Consider the following 18,293-nt stretch of genomic DNA (forward strand, 5'->3'; position numbering starts at 1 on the left):
GCACCAGTTCTTACACAGGGGAAAATTCGTACAAAATTCCCTAATGCAGAAGGAGATGAAATATCTATTCTTTTCCCCATTTGTATGTTTTTCAGCTCTCTATCCTCCAGGACCCTACTGTTGTTGTTACAAAGTTGAAGGATCACGTGGAGCAAGTACTTTCATTTAGAATTTTATTTAAATGTACAAACATGTCAAAGTTAATAACGAAAACATTCCTTGGAATATTCTGTTTTCTGCACATCTTGTATTTAATTTATTTAGCTTCTCCATGTGAAGAACTTAAACTACATTACAAAAAAAATGGCATCTTCTACACCAGGGGCCGGCAACCTTTCAGAAGTGGTGTGCCGAGTCTTCATTTATTCACTTTAAGGTTTCGCGTGCTGGTCATACATTTTAATGTTTTTTAGAAGGTCTCTCTCTATAAGTCTATACATTATGTAACTAAACTATTGTTGTATTATAAGATAAACAAGGTTTTCAAAATGTTTAAGAAGCTTCTTTTAAAATTAAATTAAAATGTATATCTTACGCCGCCGGCCTGCTTAGGCCGCTGCTGGTCTGGGGTTCTGTTCACCTAGGGTGGCAGCGGGCTGAGCGGGGCCTGCGGCCGGGACCCTAGTTGGCAAGGGTCCAGCAGCCAGAACCCCGGTCCGGCAGCAGGCCGTGCGGGGCTAGTGGCTGGGACCCCAGCTCACTGCTTAGCCAACTGTTGCTCACGGCTTCCATCTGCCGGCTCCTGCCAACCAGGATCCTGGCTGCCAGACTCGCTCAGCCCGCTGCCAGTCTGGGGTCCCAGCCCTGCCCACGTACAATGGGTACCTACCTTCTCCCTGGTTCTGGCCCATTCTTTTCCTCTCTCTGCACTGAGCTGAGGGTGGGCGTGGACCGAGCACAGGGCTGGAGGTGAAGGGTCTGGCCAGGAGCTAGAATGAGGGAGGGGGCTCAGGGTTGGAGTCGGAGATTTGGGTGTGGGGGCATTTACCTGAGCAGCTCCCATTTGTGTGAGGAGTGCAGGTGGGAATGGGGGCGGGGTGCAAGAGCTCCCATTTGGTGCGCGGGATGGGGGTGTGGGGGGTGCAAGTCAGGACGTGAAGGGGTGAAAGAGTCAGGGCAGAGGGCATGTGAGGGGGGGTGTAGGTGTCAGGGCATGGGGGGCTGGAGTGTGTGCGGGGCACAGGGTTCAGAGTCTGAGCCTGGGGTGTGTGCGGGGCTGCTGGGCTCAGGGCTGAGTGTGTGTGTGTGTGTGGAGGGGGTCAGGATGGAGGCCCCCACCCATACTCTCCTGCAGCCCCCAGCCAGCTCACCCACTCGGGGCCCCGTGGCGCGCTGCACGAGTGCAACTAGCGGCTCCCAGCGAGAGAGTCCCCTCTGGCTGTGTCTGGAGGACCTGCTCCAGGTGGCGCATGACCCCACGGTATGCTAGCTCCTTGCCCCAGGGCTCTCTGGACACCACTGATTCCTGCTCGCCTGCACCTGCTATGCACTCAGTGCTGCCAGGCTCTCTGCTCCTCCCAACTCACGAATAGCAGGTACCGGTCCCTGGCAGCGGCCGGGTGCCTCCTCTTGGGGACACTCAGCAGCCAGCGCTGCTGCCACCGCCAGCCTCTCCCATCTCCACCGCCCTCACGTCCTGCCGCCAGGAGTCGGGACCAGGTCCCGCAGCGAACCCGTTCCCCTGGTGCGCTGCCAATCCACCATGGCCAGCTATATCAAGGCTGCCCAGGTGACCGGGCCCCTCTGCGCTCCCCGGGCAGGTCTCCTTGCCAGGTAAGGGGATGTGGGAGTCCACAGGCAGGCCGTTGAAGCGGCTCCTCTCTCGGGGGGCGCGGGCTCTGCCCCTCACCGGCTGTGTGCCCTCGAGACTCCGGCAGGCAGCAGCGTGCCATTAAAAATTGCCATGCGTGCCGTAGGTTGCCGACCCCTGTTCTACAGTGTCCACTTTTCTTCTGTAGCTTGTGTTAAACATGTAAGGCTGAAGTGTTTGATGTTCATGGAACAAAATATTAAATTTTAAAAAGTCATTCCCTCCTCGAAGGAGCAACTCCTCTGATCAGAAGAGTTAAGTGCATCACTAGATATATGCCAATAAGCTTTCTGTCACAAGTTCATCTTATGGTCTGGGTTGCAGGGGCTGTTCCTGTATTTGGAGTCCCTTTATGTTGGAGAAACCACAACTAATTTAATGCAACAAATTCTGCATTTGGTGCTTAGACAAATTCAAATAAAAGGAAAGTTAATGTAATAAAGCTATTTGCTCAACTTACAATGCATGCTATATCAAGGGAAGCAAGATTTCCACTGTTGTAAAACGACTTCTCTCTTACAGGGATACTGTGAGGATAAATATCAAGATCAGGAGGTGATCAAATGCCACCATGTTTGGGGGGCACATACAAGTATCTAAAAGATGGGTGATTATGCCTGATCCTATATGCCAGAATGTCATCTGCCCCCCAGGGTGTGTCTTTCTGTAAAAAAAACTTCTCATTGCAACAGCTTAGATTTTCTGGGACACATCTGCTAAGTCCCCATATCTGAAAGCTAGGTAAACATAAGCAATACACTCTCAGGGTACAAGTTCTGAACTATGAAAGTCCGACAGACCAGACTGTTGACTTTTCTGGACACAACAGGGATTCTCTTTATTTGGGCTTCTGCCTGAGAATGTAATAGCGTATATATTGAGTTCAGGTGAGGTGTCTGAGTTAACATTTGTCAACATACACACTGTAGCCTAGAAGTTTCAGGTGCTGTACCTGGTCTGTAAATACTAAGAATGTTAGTAGTTATCCTACCAGAAATATGAAAAATACTATTAACCTCCAGTCCAGACTGAAGTTTCTGTATTAGCTCTTGAATGTTCGAAGTTGTTGCATCATCATTTGAAGGACAGAAAGTAGAGCACTTCGTGGACATAACACTAGTAATGGATGACCGCATATGGATTTTTTTTGATGCATGCTCTGTCTCTTGTCGTCTGTAGGCATTATTTGCTGCAATGCTTTCACCAAGCCTATATATCAAGATAAAGGAAGTAAGCAATAGAACCTGGCAAGAATGTTAATGTGAAGGTGGGAGACAATGATTTTACGTAAAAGAGGTGTCTACAACAATTACACACTAGACTTCGAAAACACATCAACCCTACCTGCACTAACATACTGTAGTAGGTACTTCAGTTAGATATTGCATGCTCATATTTTGAGATTTAAAAAGGAGAAATGCTAAAGAAAAAACCAGGTTGATTGTTCACTGATAGCAGCTTCTCTCTACAGTCTGTGAATTTTAAGGTTCCATTACTCATTATCTACTATATCTAGAAACAAGTGCCTTATCCTATTGGAAAAGATATTTCCAGCTCCTCTCAAATGGAGCATCTGTTTCTAGCTTTGATAGTTAGAGTTACTGGACTTTAAACCTGTCCGAGAACAGTGAACGTGGCCCAGCATGTATGACAGACCAGAATTGGGGGTGATGAATGAAAGATTCAACTATGAGAACAGAAAAAATGTTTTGAAAAAGGTAACAATTACTCAAACATTTGGAACTTTCGTAGTCCTAATTTCAAAGATTCAAACACAGACTTAAAACAAGTCACTCAGACTAAAGTAATGAAAGTGAAAATCATATTACCACTCCCTTACAACACATAAGAAACTCACCCTATGGCAGGGAAGTCTGGTAATGGTGCTGCCTCAAACAGTATTCTAAGTCCAGCCTGTACTTGTTCTCTGTGGTCTGATGTTAAAGCAAAAGCCAAAGGTGTAATCAAACGTAGATCCTGGGCAGAAATCACTTATGTCAATTTATAATAAACTAAAGAATCCAGACATTGCAATAGACCAAAACCCATGTGAATAGATATACATTTTAAAATTTCAGTTACACTTGTGTAAAAGAAGTATACACACATACTTGCAATTTTCTGAAAACCCATTTAGTTAACCAGAGCAATGAACTTTTACAAATCTGCAAAACTTGCTTTCAAGATTCTGTACATTATCTGCACAGAATTATGTAATACAAGCATTCAGTTCAGATGATGTGTAATGAGAGGGGCATTATGGTCTCTAAGCACAAAATCATCTGATGTGTCCAAATACTAGTATTCCTCCCATTTGGCCTGGATAGCAGAGGGGAGACTAATGCCCCGAACCTGCAATCCATTAAGCATGTGCTTCTCTTTGAAGATGAGGGGTCATGAGCTGAAAGGGTTTACAAGATCATGCTAGACGCATGCCTAGAATAGCTCAAGTTATCTACTGTCCTGAAAGCTACACAAATCTTGTTTTAGAGGGTCACCCAATGAGAACTAGCAGTAAATTGAGTGTCCTTGCATTTGAGAAAAAGGGTGTCAAATACAGACATTATGATGATTTTTGCACAGTGAACACCTGTCCACAAGAAAGCATACTGAATACAATTCATCGTACTTGTCAGCAATGACTTATATTGTTCCATACGGACAAAACAGCTAAATTGGATTCAGACAAGAGGTGAAAAGTTTCATTTCCTAGTAACCAATCCTCCAAGACAGATACTTGATGTAGGAACCAAAATAATTTTTGAGTATAGGACATTTTAAATTTCAACCCTAACACTATTACTGTAGTTGATCATAAACATTATATTTAAGTATATCTTAATATACATCACTGGAATAAAAGGCTGAAAACTTTAAAAACTAAATATTTTAAACAAACTTAAAGGAACTTTCGGACTGAACAAAAAACATGATGAATCAGAGTTCCCTGGGCAGGTTCTTCAATGAGTTACAGACACTTGAGATTTATGCTTGAAACATATTCAGAATCTAATCAAGGGTGATATAATATATATTCACCTTCTTAATCATTCTTTGTAAATCATTTAAAGCCTACCTGAAGAATTTTGTAGAAACTGACTTCCATACTAGGCACCAACTGTTTAAGTCTGCTCATAAGATCAAGTGTTTTCAAAATGACATCAGCAGCAAGTTTGCTTTAAACAAAATAAAATTGGAATGAAAAGTGAAAGTTTTAAGTGTATACTGAGAGTAAGTTTGTGCTTTCTTTTTAGCAAAAAGGTTGACTTGAATTTAATGATACAATGGCAAACATGGAAATTGAATTCCTCTACCAATTCATAGAACAGAAACAGATGGTAGCAATACAGGCTTCCCGTACTCTACCATGCAATGTGTACCAACTATTTCTAGCAGAAAGTTCAGTCACTGCACTGTGGTCTCTCTGCTGTGATCAAGGATAAGGAAGCAACAAGGGAGGATTTTACATGAGACATTTGTAAAACTTGAAGCAGACATAAGAAATTCATTTCACATAAGCAATTAATAGAGGACAAATGATAACTCCTAGTCACCAATCATATGGGATAGTTTCAGATTGGTGACACTGAGGCAAAACCTATGATGATCCCGTTCTCATGCCCCAACCCGTTTGGTCCCCCTGAAATCACATATTTTCAATGTTTCTACCAAAATAATTTCAAATAGATTTCTGAAGTTCAGTTGTCTAAACCCAAGATGTAAAAGAATGGATGGTTTGAACATTAAAGGCACCTAGGATATAAACTGGTAACTAAGGTTGGACTAGTTCATATTAGGTTTGATTTTCTACATAACCAGAATTCCAATTTATCCTGAAAGAACTACAAAAGGTCTAACAATTTAAGGAAGACAATACTCAATGAACAACTAAAGCTACCATTCTGCTCTCTCAATGCTGCTCTCTATTGCCAAGAAAATTAGCCTTAACAGAAGCATAGGTTTTTTTGGTACTTTATAACCCTCATTTTCAGAATGAATTCAGTTTTAGCTTAATTTGATTTTAGCATGCTCACCACAGTTCAGAGTCCACCACCTTTGTCCCAAAGCCAACATCAATCCCACTGCATGTAAATTGGTGTTCTATTAGAGATGTGCATCTGCTTGCAGTCAGTGCCTTAGAGGCATGCATTTTCATCGTGTCATCGCCACAAAGCAGTAAATTCAGTTAAGGATGCAGACTAATTTATTCTTTTATGCATTATAATATACTAAAAGCTTTTTGGATTAGATTAAAAAAATCAAATATTTGAGACACTTGACAAGTGAACACCACTTCTCAATTACAATGAAGCTCTTTAAAGATACAAGGGAGTGAGCTTTTTTTTGTTTTTCTCTCTCCAAACAAAACACAATTTTTTTGGCACTTAAAAAACCTAAACTCATACCATATTAAGCTGTGAATCACTAGCAGAACAAAGTTTGGCTAGGCCAGTTCTTGGATGGGAATCTCCTCAGAACACCAAGATGCTACAGGAACTAACTTATGACTGAAAAGACGGCACCTTGCACTTTAGAGCTCACTCAAAAGAATACCCCTCCCTGCATGACAGGACAGATCATTAATGCAGTAGATGTAATTTTTCCAAATTTACAAAAGAGGACCTACAAATAAATGCATGAATTGAAAGCTTTGGGGTGAGCCTCATAGAAACTGACCATTCCACATTGTTATGAATTTATCATCAACACTGATGTGAAATAGCACAATAGCAGCCCTCCCTCTTTTTTTTTTTTTTTTTTTTTAAATAGATGGGGCAGTGACAGGGAGAAAGTGACTTGCTCAAGGTCATATGAAGTCTGTGGCAGGAACAGAACCCCGATTGCCTAAACAGCAGTCCAAGTTCTTAACCACAAAACAGTCCTTTTACTTTTGCGATCATCTAAAATCCATGGATTCTTTGCAAAAGCAACCTAGCAAGTATGTGCTACTTAAGTTTCCCCTGCAATTTCAACTAGAAAAGGTTATTTCCGGTCATAATTGTGGGTAGTGGTACTATGTGCTGTTAAACAGCTGCCTGTCACATTTCACATTGCACCTGTACTGAATGTTAAGTAAGGTGATCTTTGTATATTGGTTACAATAAGTAATAAAGTACTTTTCATCCTGAAGGATTTCAAGCTGCAAGGAAAAAGGAAAATTTAATTTTGAAGTTCACTTTTAAGACATTAATTTCAGGTCACCTTAATATCTTTAAAAAAACTGAAGTTTTTTTTTGTTTTGAAAAAAGCAGTTTTATAAGTATCTATTGTGACAGATCCAGACCAGTGAGGTACAGGAGTCTGGTAGAGGGCAAATATACTGGTCACTGGATGAGTAGTTTTCTGTTCCCTGAGTGACCTGAGCAGGGGCTGCACTAGAGTAATCAGGAACCTGCTAGAATCAATTCAGGCAGACAGGCTGATTAGAACGCCTGCAGCCAATCAAGGCAGGCTAATTTGGGCACCTGGGTTTAAAAAGGAGCTCACTCCAGTCAGGAGAGGGGGAGCCAGAGGAGAGGAAGTGCGTGTGAGGAGCTGGGAGCAAAAGTTGCAAGGAGCTGAGAGTGAGAGGGTGTGCTGCTGGAGGACTAAGGAGTACAATCGTTATCAGACACCAGGAGGAAGGTCCTGTGGTGAGGATAAAGAAGGTGTTTGGAGGAGGCCATGGGGAAGTAGCCCAGGAAGTTGTAGCTGTCATGCAGCTGTTACAAGAGGCACTATAGACAGCTGCAATCCACAGGGCCCTGGGCTGGAACCTGGAGTAGAGGGCGGTCCTGGTTTCCCCCAAACCTCCCCACTCCTGATCAGACACAGAAGTTGACCGAGACTGTGGGGAAGATCACTGAGGTGAGCAAATCTGCCAATAAGCGCAGGACCCACCAAGGTAGAGGAGGAACTTCGTCACACTATAAAAATAGCTACTTGTAAGAACTTACAACAACAGCGAACAGGAATAACTTGCATAAGGATATTTAGCATGACATCAATGACTTTGACCATTCTTTCACATTTCTTCTTCGCTAATAGCTCATCCAGATTTTGTTCTGGCAACTGAAGGTGATCAAGGAGGACAGGCAGCAAAAGATCAACAAAGCGTTCAGCTGAAGTGCCGTTTCCAGTATCAATAACATCCTGCAGCAAAACACATACAGATTCCAAACTGCATCAAAATTTAAACCACTAATCAAGGAGATGTAAGCTACTCCTATCTCTAGATCAGCCTACTAACTTCCTCACCTTGGTCCCAGTAACATTCATGCATCCCAGCCTAGACGCCTCTCCAGCTCTACTCCCAACTGATGATGCTGTTTTTAGATTTACTTTTCAAACTACTGACCAGCATCACCAGATTTGAGGAAAGACTTGTTAAGTATACACAATCAGCAGAGACCATCACACTTCTGCAAGTCCTTCAAAATAGCTACAATTGTTTACTACTTGAAGAAATTTTGTATTCCAACCTTTTCAGAACTAAATGCAAGACTTTATGCATTTGGGTAACAGTTTTAATGTATATCAGACATAAGATCTAGACTGACAGTGCCCTCTTAAGGGGAAAACCAAGTTACAAAACTTGGAAGTCTAGAAAGAAACATTACAGCAATTACACTTAGGGTTTATCTTCACGCTTTGCTTTCCAAATAAAAAATATGTATGTGATACACCATTTATGATTTGTAAAATACAGGTGTGTGTTTCTGAATTGGATAACATTAACTCAGACACAAGGTGACCACTAAAATGAGTCTTGGTACCTCAAATATCTCCTTGAACAATTCTAAAGCTAGAACACAACAGTTTTCAGATCCTTCCAATGGTTGGTTTAACCAGTGCACTAAAACAATAGATGGCTCTGAAGGTTTAGAACGGGCTGCGAATCTGGTACTTCCAGAGACTGGCACGCCAGATGGCTCCAGTATTGTCTGACGTACAACATGGCGCAGTTCAGTCACTGAACAAAAAGCAAGTAGTAATTCCAAGACCTGTACAAATCAGAAGTACAAGAGGAGTTAAATATTTTACAGTCATGCAAATAAAGCAAATACATTGTTTATTAGAATTGTGCACAGTGACACCTACTGCCAAGGTTGTCTCAGCACTTCCATGAAGGTGGATTGATTTAAAGTGATTTAAAACACTGATTGCCAAATTAAATCATAATTAAAACCAGGAAATCTTGATTTAAGTCACTGATTAGGAAAATAGCTAAAGTACAACTGCAAAACAAGAGTATAAACAAAAGTTGATTTTCATTGGCATTTAACCATGAAAACATTTATTTTTGCAACTAAATATAGCCTTTACACTAAATATGGTACTTTTTCCTACTAAAAGGATACACTATACATTTGAGCAATTACATACCTTAAATTAAGAATCTGAACATATGTTAATGTTAGAAAATGGTGAATAATGCATTTATTTACTAAATTAACTTCAATTTGTGACTTGTGTCAAGCTGCACTTGAATACAAATTTAAATTGAATTATTTAAATATTTTTTAACTACCTTAAAGTGCTGGATACATAAGAAAATTTATCAAAAACAAGTTTTGCATTTAAAACAGATGTATTAAACATGAGTATTAGCTGTAGTAAAATTAATTGAACTGATTTTTCCTAGTCACAACGTCCTTCAAGACTATAGAACTAGCAGACCTCATCCTCTCAGACAGATTTTTATTCATAGATTGGAAGAGAAAACAAGCTTTTTCAGATCCCAGTCTGTTTCTCAGTTTTGAATGAGCTACTCATTGAATTGAACTAGCTGAATAAAATGAAATGAAGAAAATACGCTCTCACACCAGCACAAGCGGCCACCACTGTCAAAGCTGGTTTAGGATTTCAAGCTAATTCTATAAAAGCAGCAGAGAATCCTGTGGCACCTTATAGACTGACGTTTTGGAGCGTGAGCTTTCGTGGGTGAATACCCACTTCGTCAGACAGATCTAATTCTAGTTGCAAGTACTTAGCCAGAGACATCCACTAGTACAGTAATTTGTCCCTCTCTAAAACGGTGGCAGCAAACATGTACTCCTTGGGTATAATTTATTTAAAGTCACTTAAATTAAGAGATTAGCCAGTTTAGGCCTTAAAATAGGTTCTGAAATTCAAATTTAATTTTAAATGAAATTACATTTTAAAAAAATATTAAAATAATTAAAATCAATATCCACTTTCTCATTAAAAATGAAATCATCATCCACCCTGGTTTCCATTACAAGAGATCACTCGATTGCTTATAACTTCCTCAGAACATTATTCTATTAAAGAAATTAGGTATACTTGCTCTCTTTTTAAGGGCAATTATTTTTCTTTGAAGTTAGCAGGTTCAAATTTCCTAAGATGCAGATATCCCTTTAAATGGTCTGATGGAAACCCAACTAATTTGACCAAGTTATAAGGGTTAACAACAACAACAACAACAACAAACAAAAAACCACGCAGTGCCCATGCACACTGGATATTAAACAATGACTATTGCCAAGCAATCTATTGGCAGTGCCCATGTATATATATTAGGATATTAATGGATGAAAATGTACATATTCACAAAAGAAGAGATTTTAAATAACGAACCTCTAGGAACCTTCACATATCAAGCATGTATCTTTGTTCACAAGTAGACTCAATGTCCAACACATTAAAATAATTCAGCATTTATCGTCTGCCATGTTGTAAAATTCATTTTAGGAAGGTTTACAAAAAACCTTAAAAAAATAGCTACCTTTATATTATATGCAAGGTACAACTGCAAAGACTATTTAACCAGATTGCTGTATGACTATTAATCTTCAAAACAAGAGGAATTATTTCATTTTATGAATGGTGAAATTGATGCAGAGGTTACTGAGCCCCTTCATCTCCCACTGACTTTGATAGGACTTAGGTTTCAAGAGCTACTGAACACCTGTGAGACAGATTTGCTTAAGGCCACAAAGTAACTAGAGACAGTATTAGAAGTTATGAGCTCCTGATTTAGGCCAAATGCTTGGTAAATTAGATTCCATAGTTTCTCTCACTGTAAAATACCTTTGATGATGAATCAGGATCCCTTCCATGAAGAAGGCCTAATACTTGATTGAGGCATGAAGTGAAGTGTTCATATCTAGATTATAAATGAGAAAAATAAACTAAGCTTTTACTTCAATGAAGTAGTTACTCAATTAAACATTTATGAACAGCAGTGGATTAAAAGGCCCTCTCCCAGCCCCATCCCTCAAATAGTTACAAAAAGCCAACAGGAAGAAATAAAAGCCAAAGGAAGCATCCTTAACCTTGTAACCGCTATATTTAAAAAAAGACTAAGCTATACTTTAAAAATCACTATCTCCTGAAGCTTGTTTTTGTATTTTAATGTTGCTATCTAAAGAATATATATATATATTTTTTTTGGAACTCAGGATATTATACTTCTTTCATCATTATTTGAAGATGAGTCTAAAACTGCAACTGGCTAATTTTACAAAGTAAAGTCATACCTAGTAAGATAATCTGCAATTTTGGGGTTCTTCAGCAGATCCACGAGTAGATCAACAGAATATTTTCTTGTCAGTGTGCCATCACCATTTACAAGAATGTTGAATATTAACTGAAATGTCTGATGAATGTTTCGGGCATGGAATAGCTAATAAAAGGAAACGAGAGCTATTTATGCTACACCACCAATAAATCTCCAACTAGTCAAAACAAACTACAGTCAGAAAAATCGACTCAGTCATTATGATTATTTGATAGTTTTACTCAAAGTTTACAAATTTCAATGAGATTTTCATAACAAGACTCCAAAACATTTACTTACCTTTTCTCCAACTTCTTCATTTAAAGTAAGGCTTGATAATATTGAAAGTGCAAACACAACCATAGTTAAACTACTATGGGCCAAGAAACTGATCAAGGTACGATAGAAACCCTTTACGTCATTCTACAGCAAAAAGGAGAAACTCATTAGCATTTGACAGTTTTAATGAGAACATAATTGACAGAACTGTCTGAAATAATGATTTATAAATAAGGATTCAACCTAGCCTAAAAACTACTCTAAGGTGATACCCAGAAAGAGGCCAGTGAATTACACGGGAAATATAGTATCAGAGGGGTAGCCGTGTTAGGCTGGATCTGTAAAAGCAGCAAAGAATCCTGTGGCACTTATAGACTAACAGACGTTTTGGAGCATGAGCTTTCGTGAGTGAATACCCACTTTGTCGGATGCATGCTCCAAAACGTCTGTTAGGATTCTTTGCTGCTTTCATGGGAAATATACAAAATGTAATTTCCACATAAGGCACATACTGGCATGAAAAGGATATTTTAAGTCAAACTTGGTAAAGAAAAAGGGGAGGGAGGATTTTCACCCTCACTTTGCAAGATAATGGACACAAGTCTTTGTAGATAAAAGTTAGCTATCGTAAATGGACACCTGATTCCTGACTAATTCAGCTATATTTTTTTCTTTATAAATATCAAGGTTACAATGGAAGTTACTCTCAATGTCATCTATGGAAGAACTAACTTCTCCACATACTGGAAATAACTATGTATGCCCCTAAATACTTTGGCAAAGCTGAGGGTAGATTTCACATTTCCATTTTATTCCCTTGTAGTTTAATTAGAGTAAGAATTATTTGGTGAAAATTTTAGCTTTAGTTTGCCCCAAGGAACCAGGAGTAGGGAATTAAAAGCCTTTGGAGTAGCTAAGTAGGATCCTGTGCACTCTACTTCTGCAACACTGGACTTCATCTAAAGTCTCCAAACATAATTTTGTGCCATTATCATAGTAGAGAAATTTAAACAACAACCAAGACAAGCCAAATGTAAAGCAACAAGATGATGCCTGAGTTTGCAGGGAAGCTAACTGAGATGTGGATTTCCCCTTTCACTTTAATCTGGCCCCCTGGATTAATTCCACTGGCATGGAATGTGTGTCTCTCTCTCCCATAAAATGCCACAATTTTTCCACTTTGCTGTGAATTCATCATTCAACTACAAACCACAGTTAACAGTAACTTGTGCAGTGGTGGGAACAACAATGAAAGGTATATTACTGTTGAATAAACTTGTGTCGATGCAGAATAAGGGCATGAATCCAACACCAAGATCAGGGGTGATTTTTGCTTTCTTCTCGGAAAGGCAAAAGCCTTTCATATTCAAGTTATGCCAAAAATCAACACTGGTTGCCCAAATCCATCTACAATATTAACATTAAAACAGTCATGTTGAAGGTATAGAGAAGATGCCATGCTTTTACAATAACAAAATTTAGCTTCTCCCACAAGATCTCAAATGGTGGGTCAGCTTCAGACCTCAGCTTAATCTTTCACTAAAGATGCATGGAAGTGGCATCTGCAATCTGAACTGGGTGGTAATGGTGTGAACAAAGCACAGAGAAGGGTAGGTGCTCCACATTAAAATTAGGGAAAATTATCAGTGGAATAAAGCGGCACTGCAAGCTCTGGAGGGAAAGTTGGAATCTTCACTGCTGCATGAGGGATGGGTGGAAACAGGATGTCTGTGAAAAAGGGAGCTCTAAGTCCTCCAGTGATCAGATTTCAACTACTCTCTTCCTTTCCTCTATCCCCAGGAGAGAAAATACATAATCAGAGAAGTTTCTTACCAAAGATTTTATATGAGCTTGAACAGAGAGATTGTGTCGACAAAGATTTGCCATTAGTCCCAAACACGGTATCGTTAATTCATCTTCTGTTGATTGACTAAAAAAGTTCCACAGGACTTAAAAATTTAACAGTTACAGCCATTTAGCTTCATTTATATATTCAGAATTCAATGAAATCTCCTATGCATAAACATTCATCCATATTACAGTCATGTATTAAAGACATTTATAAACTTGCAGTACATATTCACTATGGAAAAGCTACCCACAATACAAAAGTAAGGCCAATCACATGACAGTTCATTCATGTCTATGGTCCTAAACCTGCAATGAGCTTCAGGTGCATGTATTAAAGTCACTAGAGCTCTACACAGGCACAGTGATCTGTCAGGACAAAGCTTGTTGTAGAGTTGGTGGCTCAAATTGTGAAATAAGTCTAAATGCCAGGCAGTCGGTGTTCTCACTGCTATTTTAGTTTTTGGTTAATTTCTTTATCTTATTTCTTCAAAAAGCTCAAATTCTCCTTAAACTCTACTAGCTGCAGAGTCAATGCCCCATCTTTGAATAGTCTTTGCAACAACAGCACTTTGAAAAAGACAAATGTCTGGTGATTTAGAAGTGATTACTACATAATTAATACTACATCCAAAGCTTGTGAAATACCAAATTAATGAAGCTATTAAAGAAAGCTCAGAAATGTGTTTAGCTAAAGAATTCTCCCCGAGAAGAAAACTGAACACATACTTACACATGATGCATTAGGAATAAAATCAATTCGTCGATATTAGTGCTGGCATGGAAAACTCTGACGTTGTAGGTTAATTTCTGCAGAAGTTGAATACTCTGAAGAAATAAAACCAAGTCAATTACATAGGTTTCCCACAACATTCTACTTCAGAACACGGACATTTGGTGTTAAGACTAGAGAGCAGGCCTGCACTGCATGCCTCAAAGCCCCATGTGTGCTGCGCTCCAACCGCCCTCATGGCCAGAGCCACACGTGTCTCCGTCTCCATCTCCCCTTGCCTGGCGTATGGCGAGTGCGTCACTTCTGCGGCCCACTGAGGTGGAAAGCGCTGGGCACGAGGCAGAGCCAGTAAGTGCCGAGCAAAGGGAGAGGCGCCCGGCCTGGGCTCAAGCTGCAGCTCAGGGGCAAGGGGGGAGGACTGGGCTGAGATTCTTCCTAAGCCCCCACCTTCGGTTGGAGTAGGGTGGCTACTGCACTGGTTGGTCCTAGGGCGGCCTCCGTAGTGACCAGTTGGGGCGGGTGAACTGTCTGTGGGCAGCCAGGAAATCCCCGGGGGAGACATGTGTATGTCTCTGGGTATGTCCACACTACCGGCCGGATTGGCGGGTAGCGATGGATTTATCGGGGATTGATTTATCACATTTAGTGTAGACACAATAAATCAATCCTCAATCGCTCTCCCTTTGACTGCAGAACTCCAGCAGTGCAAAAGGCGGAAGCAAAGTCGACGGGAGAGCCGCGGCTGTCAATCCAGTGCTGCGAGGACATGAAGTAAGTAATTTTAATTTGATCTAAGATACGTTGACTTCAGCTACGCTATTCTTGGAGCTGAAGTTGCGTATCTTAAATCGATCTCCCCCCCAAGTATACACCAGGCCACAGTGTCTGTGTGTGTTGCACCTGCCCTGCTTCGACTGCTGCCCCCTTTCCTGGTCCAGGGACCTTCTCCCTCCTCAGCCCCTATTACACTATCCCCTCCCCCTCCACACACCCCCGGCTCCCTGTGGCCCCTGTGTTTGTGTTGGGTGGGGGCTGTGTTTCCAGGGGGGGCTGGGCATTTTGGCCCTCAACTATTTACTTTGGAGGAATATGGCCCTCGCTGCTTTGAGTTGTGCAGGCCTGCTACAAAGGATACTCCTCTACAGTTTAATGCAGGGGTTCTCAAACTGGGGGTCAGGACCCCTCAGGGGGGGTCACGAGGTTATATTACATGGGGGGGGGTCGTGAGCTGCCAGCCTCCACCCCTAACCCCCATTCACCTCCAGCATTTATAATGATGTTAAATTAAAAACACTTTTTTATATATTTATGGGGGGGGGGTCATCGCACTCAGAGGCTTGCTATGTGAAAGGGGTCACCAGTACAAAAGTTTGAGAACCACTGCTTTAATGCGTCATAAGAATAAGCAGTGTTAATTTTGAGACTTGAATCACGTTTAGGTCTCGTAACTAGAAAGTTATGGTGTTACAGAAACAATGTAGTATTGATACATGTGGGATATTCACTCAGCATATCTTTACTTATTTAATGAAAGCAAGGTAACAATCTTGGATTAGTACATTTGAATGCTCAAACATGTATGACTTGCTTAGGAATAGGCTGCCCAGTTCTCCCACACAGCTTGGCCAATAAACTTACAATGAGGTGGAGGGATTCTCTATATTTAACTGGGTTTCAGTGAAGCTCCTGAATTTTTTTTAAACAAATCCCATATAACTATTTAGAGACCTCCAAACTGTAATCTACAGCGGCAATAGTATATTGTAAGTAGACATGCATACTAAGAAGAACAGTATAATTATTTAATACGAAGGTTTTCTCCCCAAAAGGAGTATGGCTTTTTTGTCAAAATGGAAATTTCCACAGGAAATGTCTGTTTAACAAAAATTTTCCTGTAGAAAACATTTTCCTATGAACTCTACTATAAATACCCCCCAACTCCCCTTTTTTATGTGCAGAGAAATGAGCTTACTCACTCAACTTCCTGAAGTAGCTAATTTGAGATTTGACTGTAAACGTTTACATAGTATAGCCAAGGATATCACCCAAATATATAACAACTTAAAATTTCTAAGTTAGGGAAGTGGGAACAAATATAAATAGGCTGGTTGCCACCACCGCCATCCTAGACACTTCACTGCTATTTTAAATGGGAATTTTCATACCGAGAGAAGCTTTCATATGTTAAGCACCAGACAAACCCATGAGCTGCCTGAGTCACCTGGTACCTTAACAGTCCCTCACAGACTCTGTGACCTCTGGAGAATCCCCTTAGATCAAAAGAGATGGGCTGCAATGGTGACTCAATCTGGTCCCTGCAGATCCCTATCTAAACACTACCAAAGGAGCGCAGCATTGCAGGCAGATCCTGTTCTTTTGTCTGTCTTCTCCACCATACAGAAAGAGTTCCAACACAACAAGGATGGCAGAGAAATGACAGCTGGGAGACCAGTACCAGCTAAAAGAAGATCTACAGGGGTTAAAAAAAGCATCGCCAAATGCTCTTGATTAATAAAGAGGACAGACCAAAAATCAATGAAATCGATCTGGGGAGGACTGCTTTAAGAGGAATGAGTAGGATCTGCCTGCAGCTGTTGGTGGCAGAACATAAATGGCAGGGTCTAAAAAAGTACAGCCATTCCCCATTCTGCCTTGGCTGATAGGTCTGGTTCTGCCTTCAAATAGCTGTGAACAGATGGAAGAACAAAAACATGGACCCACTGTAAGTAACCTGCAGAACTTCAGTGGGAAAAAGCCAGTTTTCCCTTCATTAATAACTGATGCTAGAGTAGACACAAATAAGTTGACCAGCGAATCAGTGTCTATGAGTGATATAAATAACTATTCTCCCATCTGTGAAAAGGGATAGAGATGTCTGTCTCCATCTGTAGATCTCAAAGCACTTTACAAAGAAGAGTGTTGCAAGAGATGGGGAATTAAAAGGGCTGTAACAAAAATGTAAAGATGGAAACATGCAAGACAGATATATTGGACTATCAAGAGTGATATTCTGAAGCAAGTATTTAGCTTTAAGAATAACAGAAAGTGAACCCACTCCCTCCCTCACTAGCTTCTTGAAGTAAACACTGCCAATTTGTAAAGGTTTGGCTACATTTGCAGCTGTACGGCACTGGGAGTTAAAGCTGTCTTTGTACAGCTGTGTAGGGAAAGCACTGCAGTGTGGCCACACTGACAGCTACCAGCGCTGCAGTGTGGCCACATTTGCAGCAGTGTTGGGAGTGGTGCATTATGGACAGCTATCCCAGCATTCAAGTGGCTGCAACGTGCTTTTCAAAGAGGGGGTGGGGTGGAGTGTGACAGGGAGCGTGGGAGGGAGAGAGAGTGTGTGTGGATTTTTGGAGCCGACACTGTGTCAGCTCCCTGCCTTGCAAATTCTGACCACTTCCCCCACCCCTCTCATTCACTCTTAAATGCAAATAGCCTTCAGACCAGATAAGCAGCTGCTTGGAGGGACTCCCTCCTCCCCCACCACCATGCTGTTTCTCTTCTCAAGCAAACACTAGCTGTGGACATTCCCTGCCTGCCTCTGCTCAAGCAAACAACTGCTGTGTTTGTTTTTTAGATAAGCAGCTCCCGGAGCCGGGAGTTCACAACAAAACAAAGAGAGGCATCACAACAAAACAAAGAGACTTCTTTAGTTAAAAGCATTATGGGAAAATTCCAGAGGTCAGTTACAGCGTAGTAAAATTAATCATTGTTTACACTGGCACTCCAGCTCTGCAGCACCAGCGCTGTTCTCTTTATTCCTCTCCTCCATGTGGAGTACAACCAGCACTGTAGCCAGGGAGATACAGCGCTATATGTGCTTTGTCAGTGTGGAAGGGGAGTAAGTTACAGCGCTGTAAAGCCACCATCAGCGCTGTAACTCTCAAGTGTAGCCAAGCGCTAAGTCAATAATTCTGGTAAATTAGAACAGGGTGAAAACACAAGATAAAAGTAAATAAGTAGTTTACCATAAGTAAATACTGAATTGTTCTAAAACCATTTGTATCTAACTTAGATACTATGATGATGGTGTTGTAGACAACTTTGAGACAGTAAACAAAATATACAACTTAAATACTTTGATTCTATATATCAGGGAGATTACCTTGAACAGT

The 18,293-nt window shown here is 40.9% G+C and overlaps 1 protein-coding gene across 1 annotated transcript in view; it reads right to left on the reverse strand.

Annotated features, from left to right (window-relative positions):
• Positions 1-18,293, reverse strand: part of CIP2A (cellular inhibitor of PP2A) — a 36,073-nt gene that overhangs the window by 11,196 nt on the left and 6,584 nt on the right. Inside the window, exons 4-14 of the mRNA XM_032765236.2 lie at positions 14,173-14,267; positions 13,425-13,521; positions 11,613-11,735; positions 11,293-11,438; positions 10,844-10,919; positions 8,566-8,793; positions 7,783-7,942; positions 5,845-5,986; positions 4,887-4,986; positions 3,669-3,787; positions 2,827-3,019 (exon numbers count right to left, since the gene is read on the reverse strand). Coding sequence (XP_032621127.1) covers positions 2,827-3,019; positions 3,669-3,787; positions 4,887-4,986; positions 5,845-5,986; positions 7,783-7,942; positions 8,566-8,793; positions 10,844-10,919; positions 11,293-11,438; positions 11,613-11,735; positions 13,425-13,521; positions 14,173-14,267 — 1,479 coding nt within the window. The remainder of the gene's footprint in view (positions 1-2,826; positions 3,020-3,668; positions 3,788-4,886; positions 4,987-5,844; positions 5,987-7,782; positions 7,943-8,565; positions 8,794-10,843; positions 10,920-11,292; positions 11,439-11,612; positions 11,736-13,424; positions 13,522-14,172; positions 14,268-18,293) is intronic.

This window comes from Chelonoidis abingdonii, chromosome 1 (genome assembly GCF_003597395.2).
Source record: "Chelonoidis abingdonii isolate Lonesome George chromosome 1, CheloAbing_2.0, whole genome shotgun sequence".
Taxonomy (NCBI): Eukaryota; Metazoa; Chordata; order Testudines; family Testudinidae; genus Chelonoidis; species Chelonoidis abingdonii.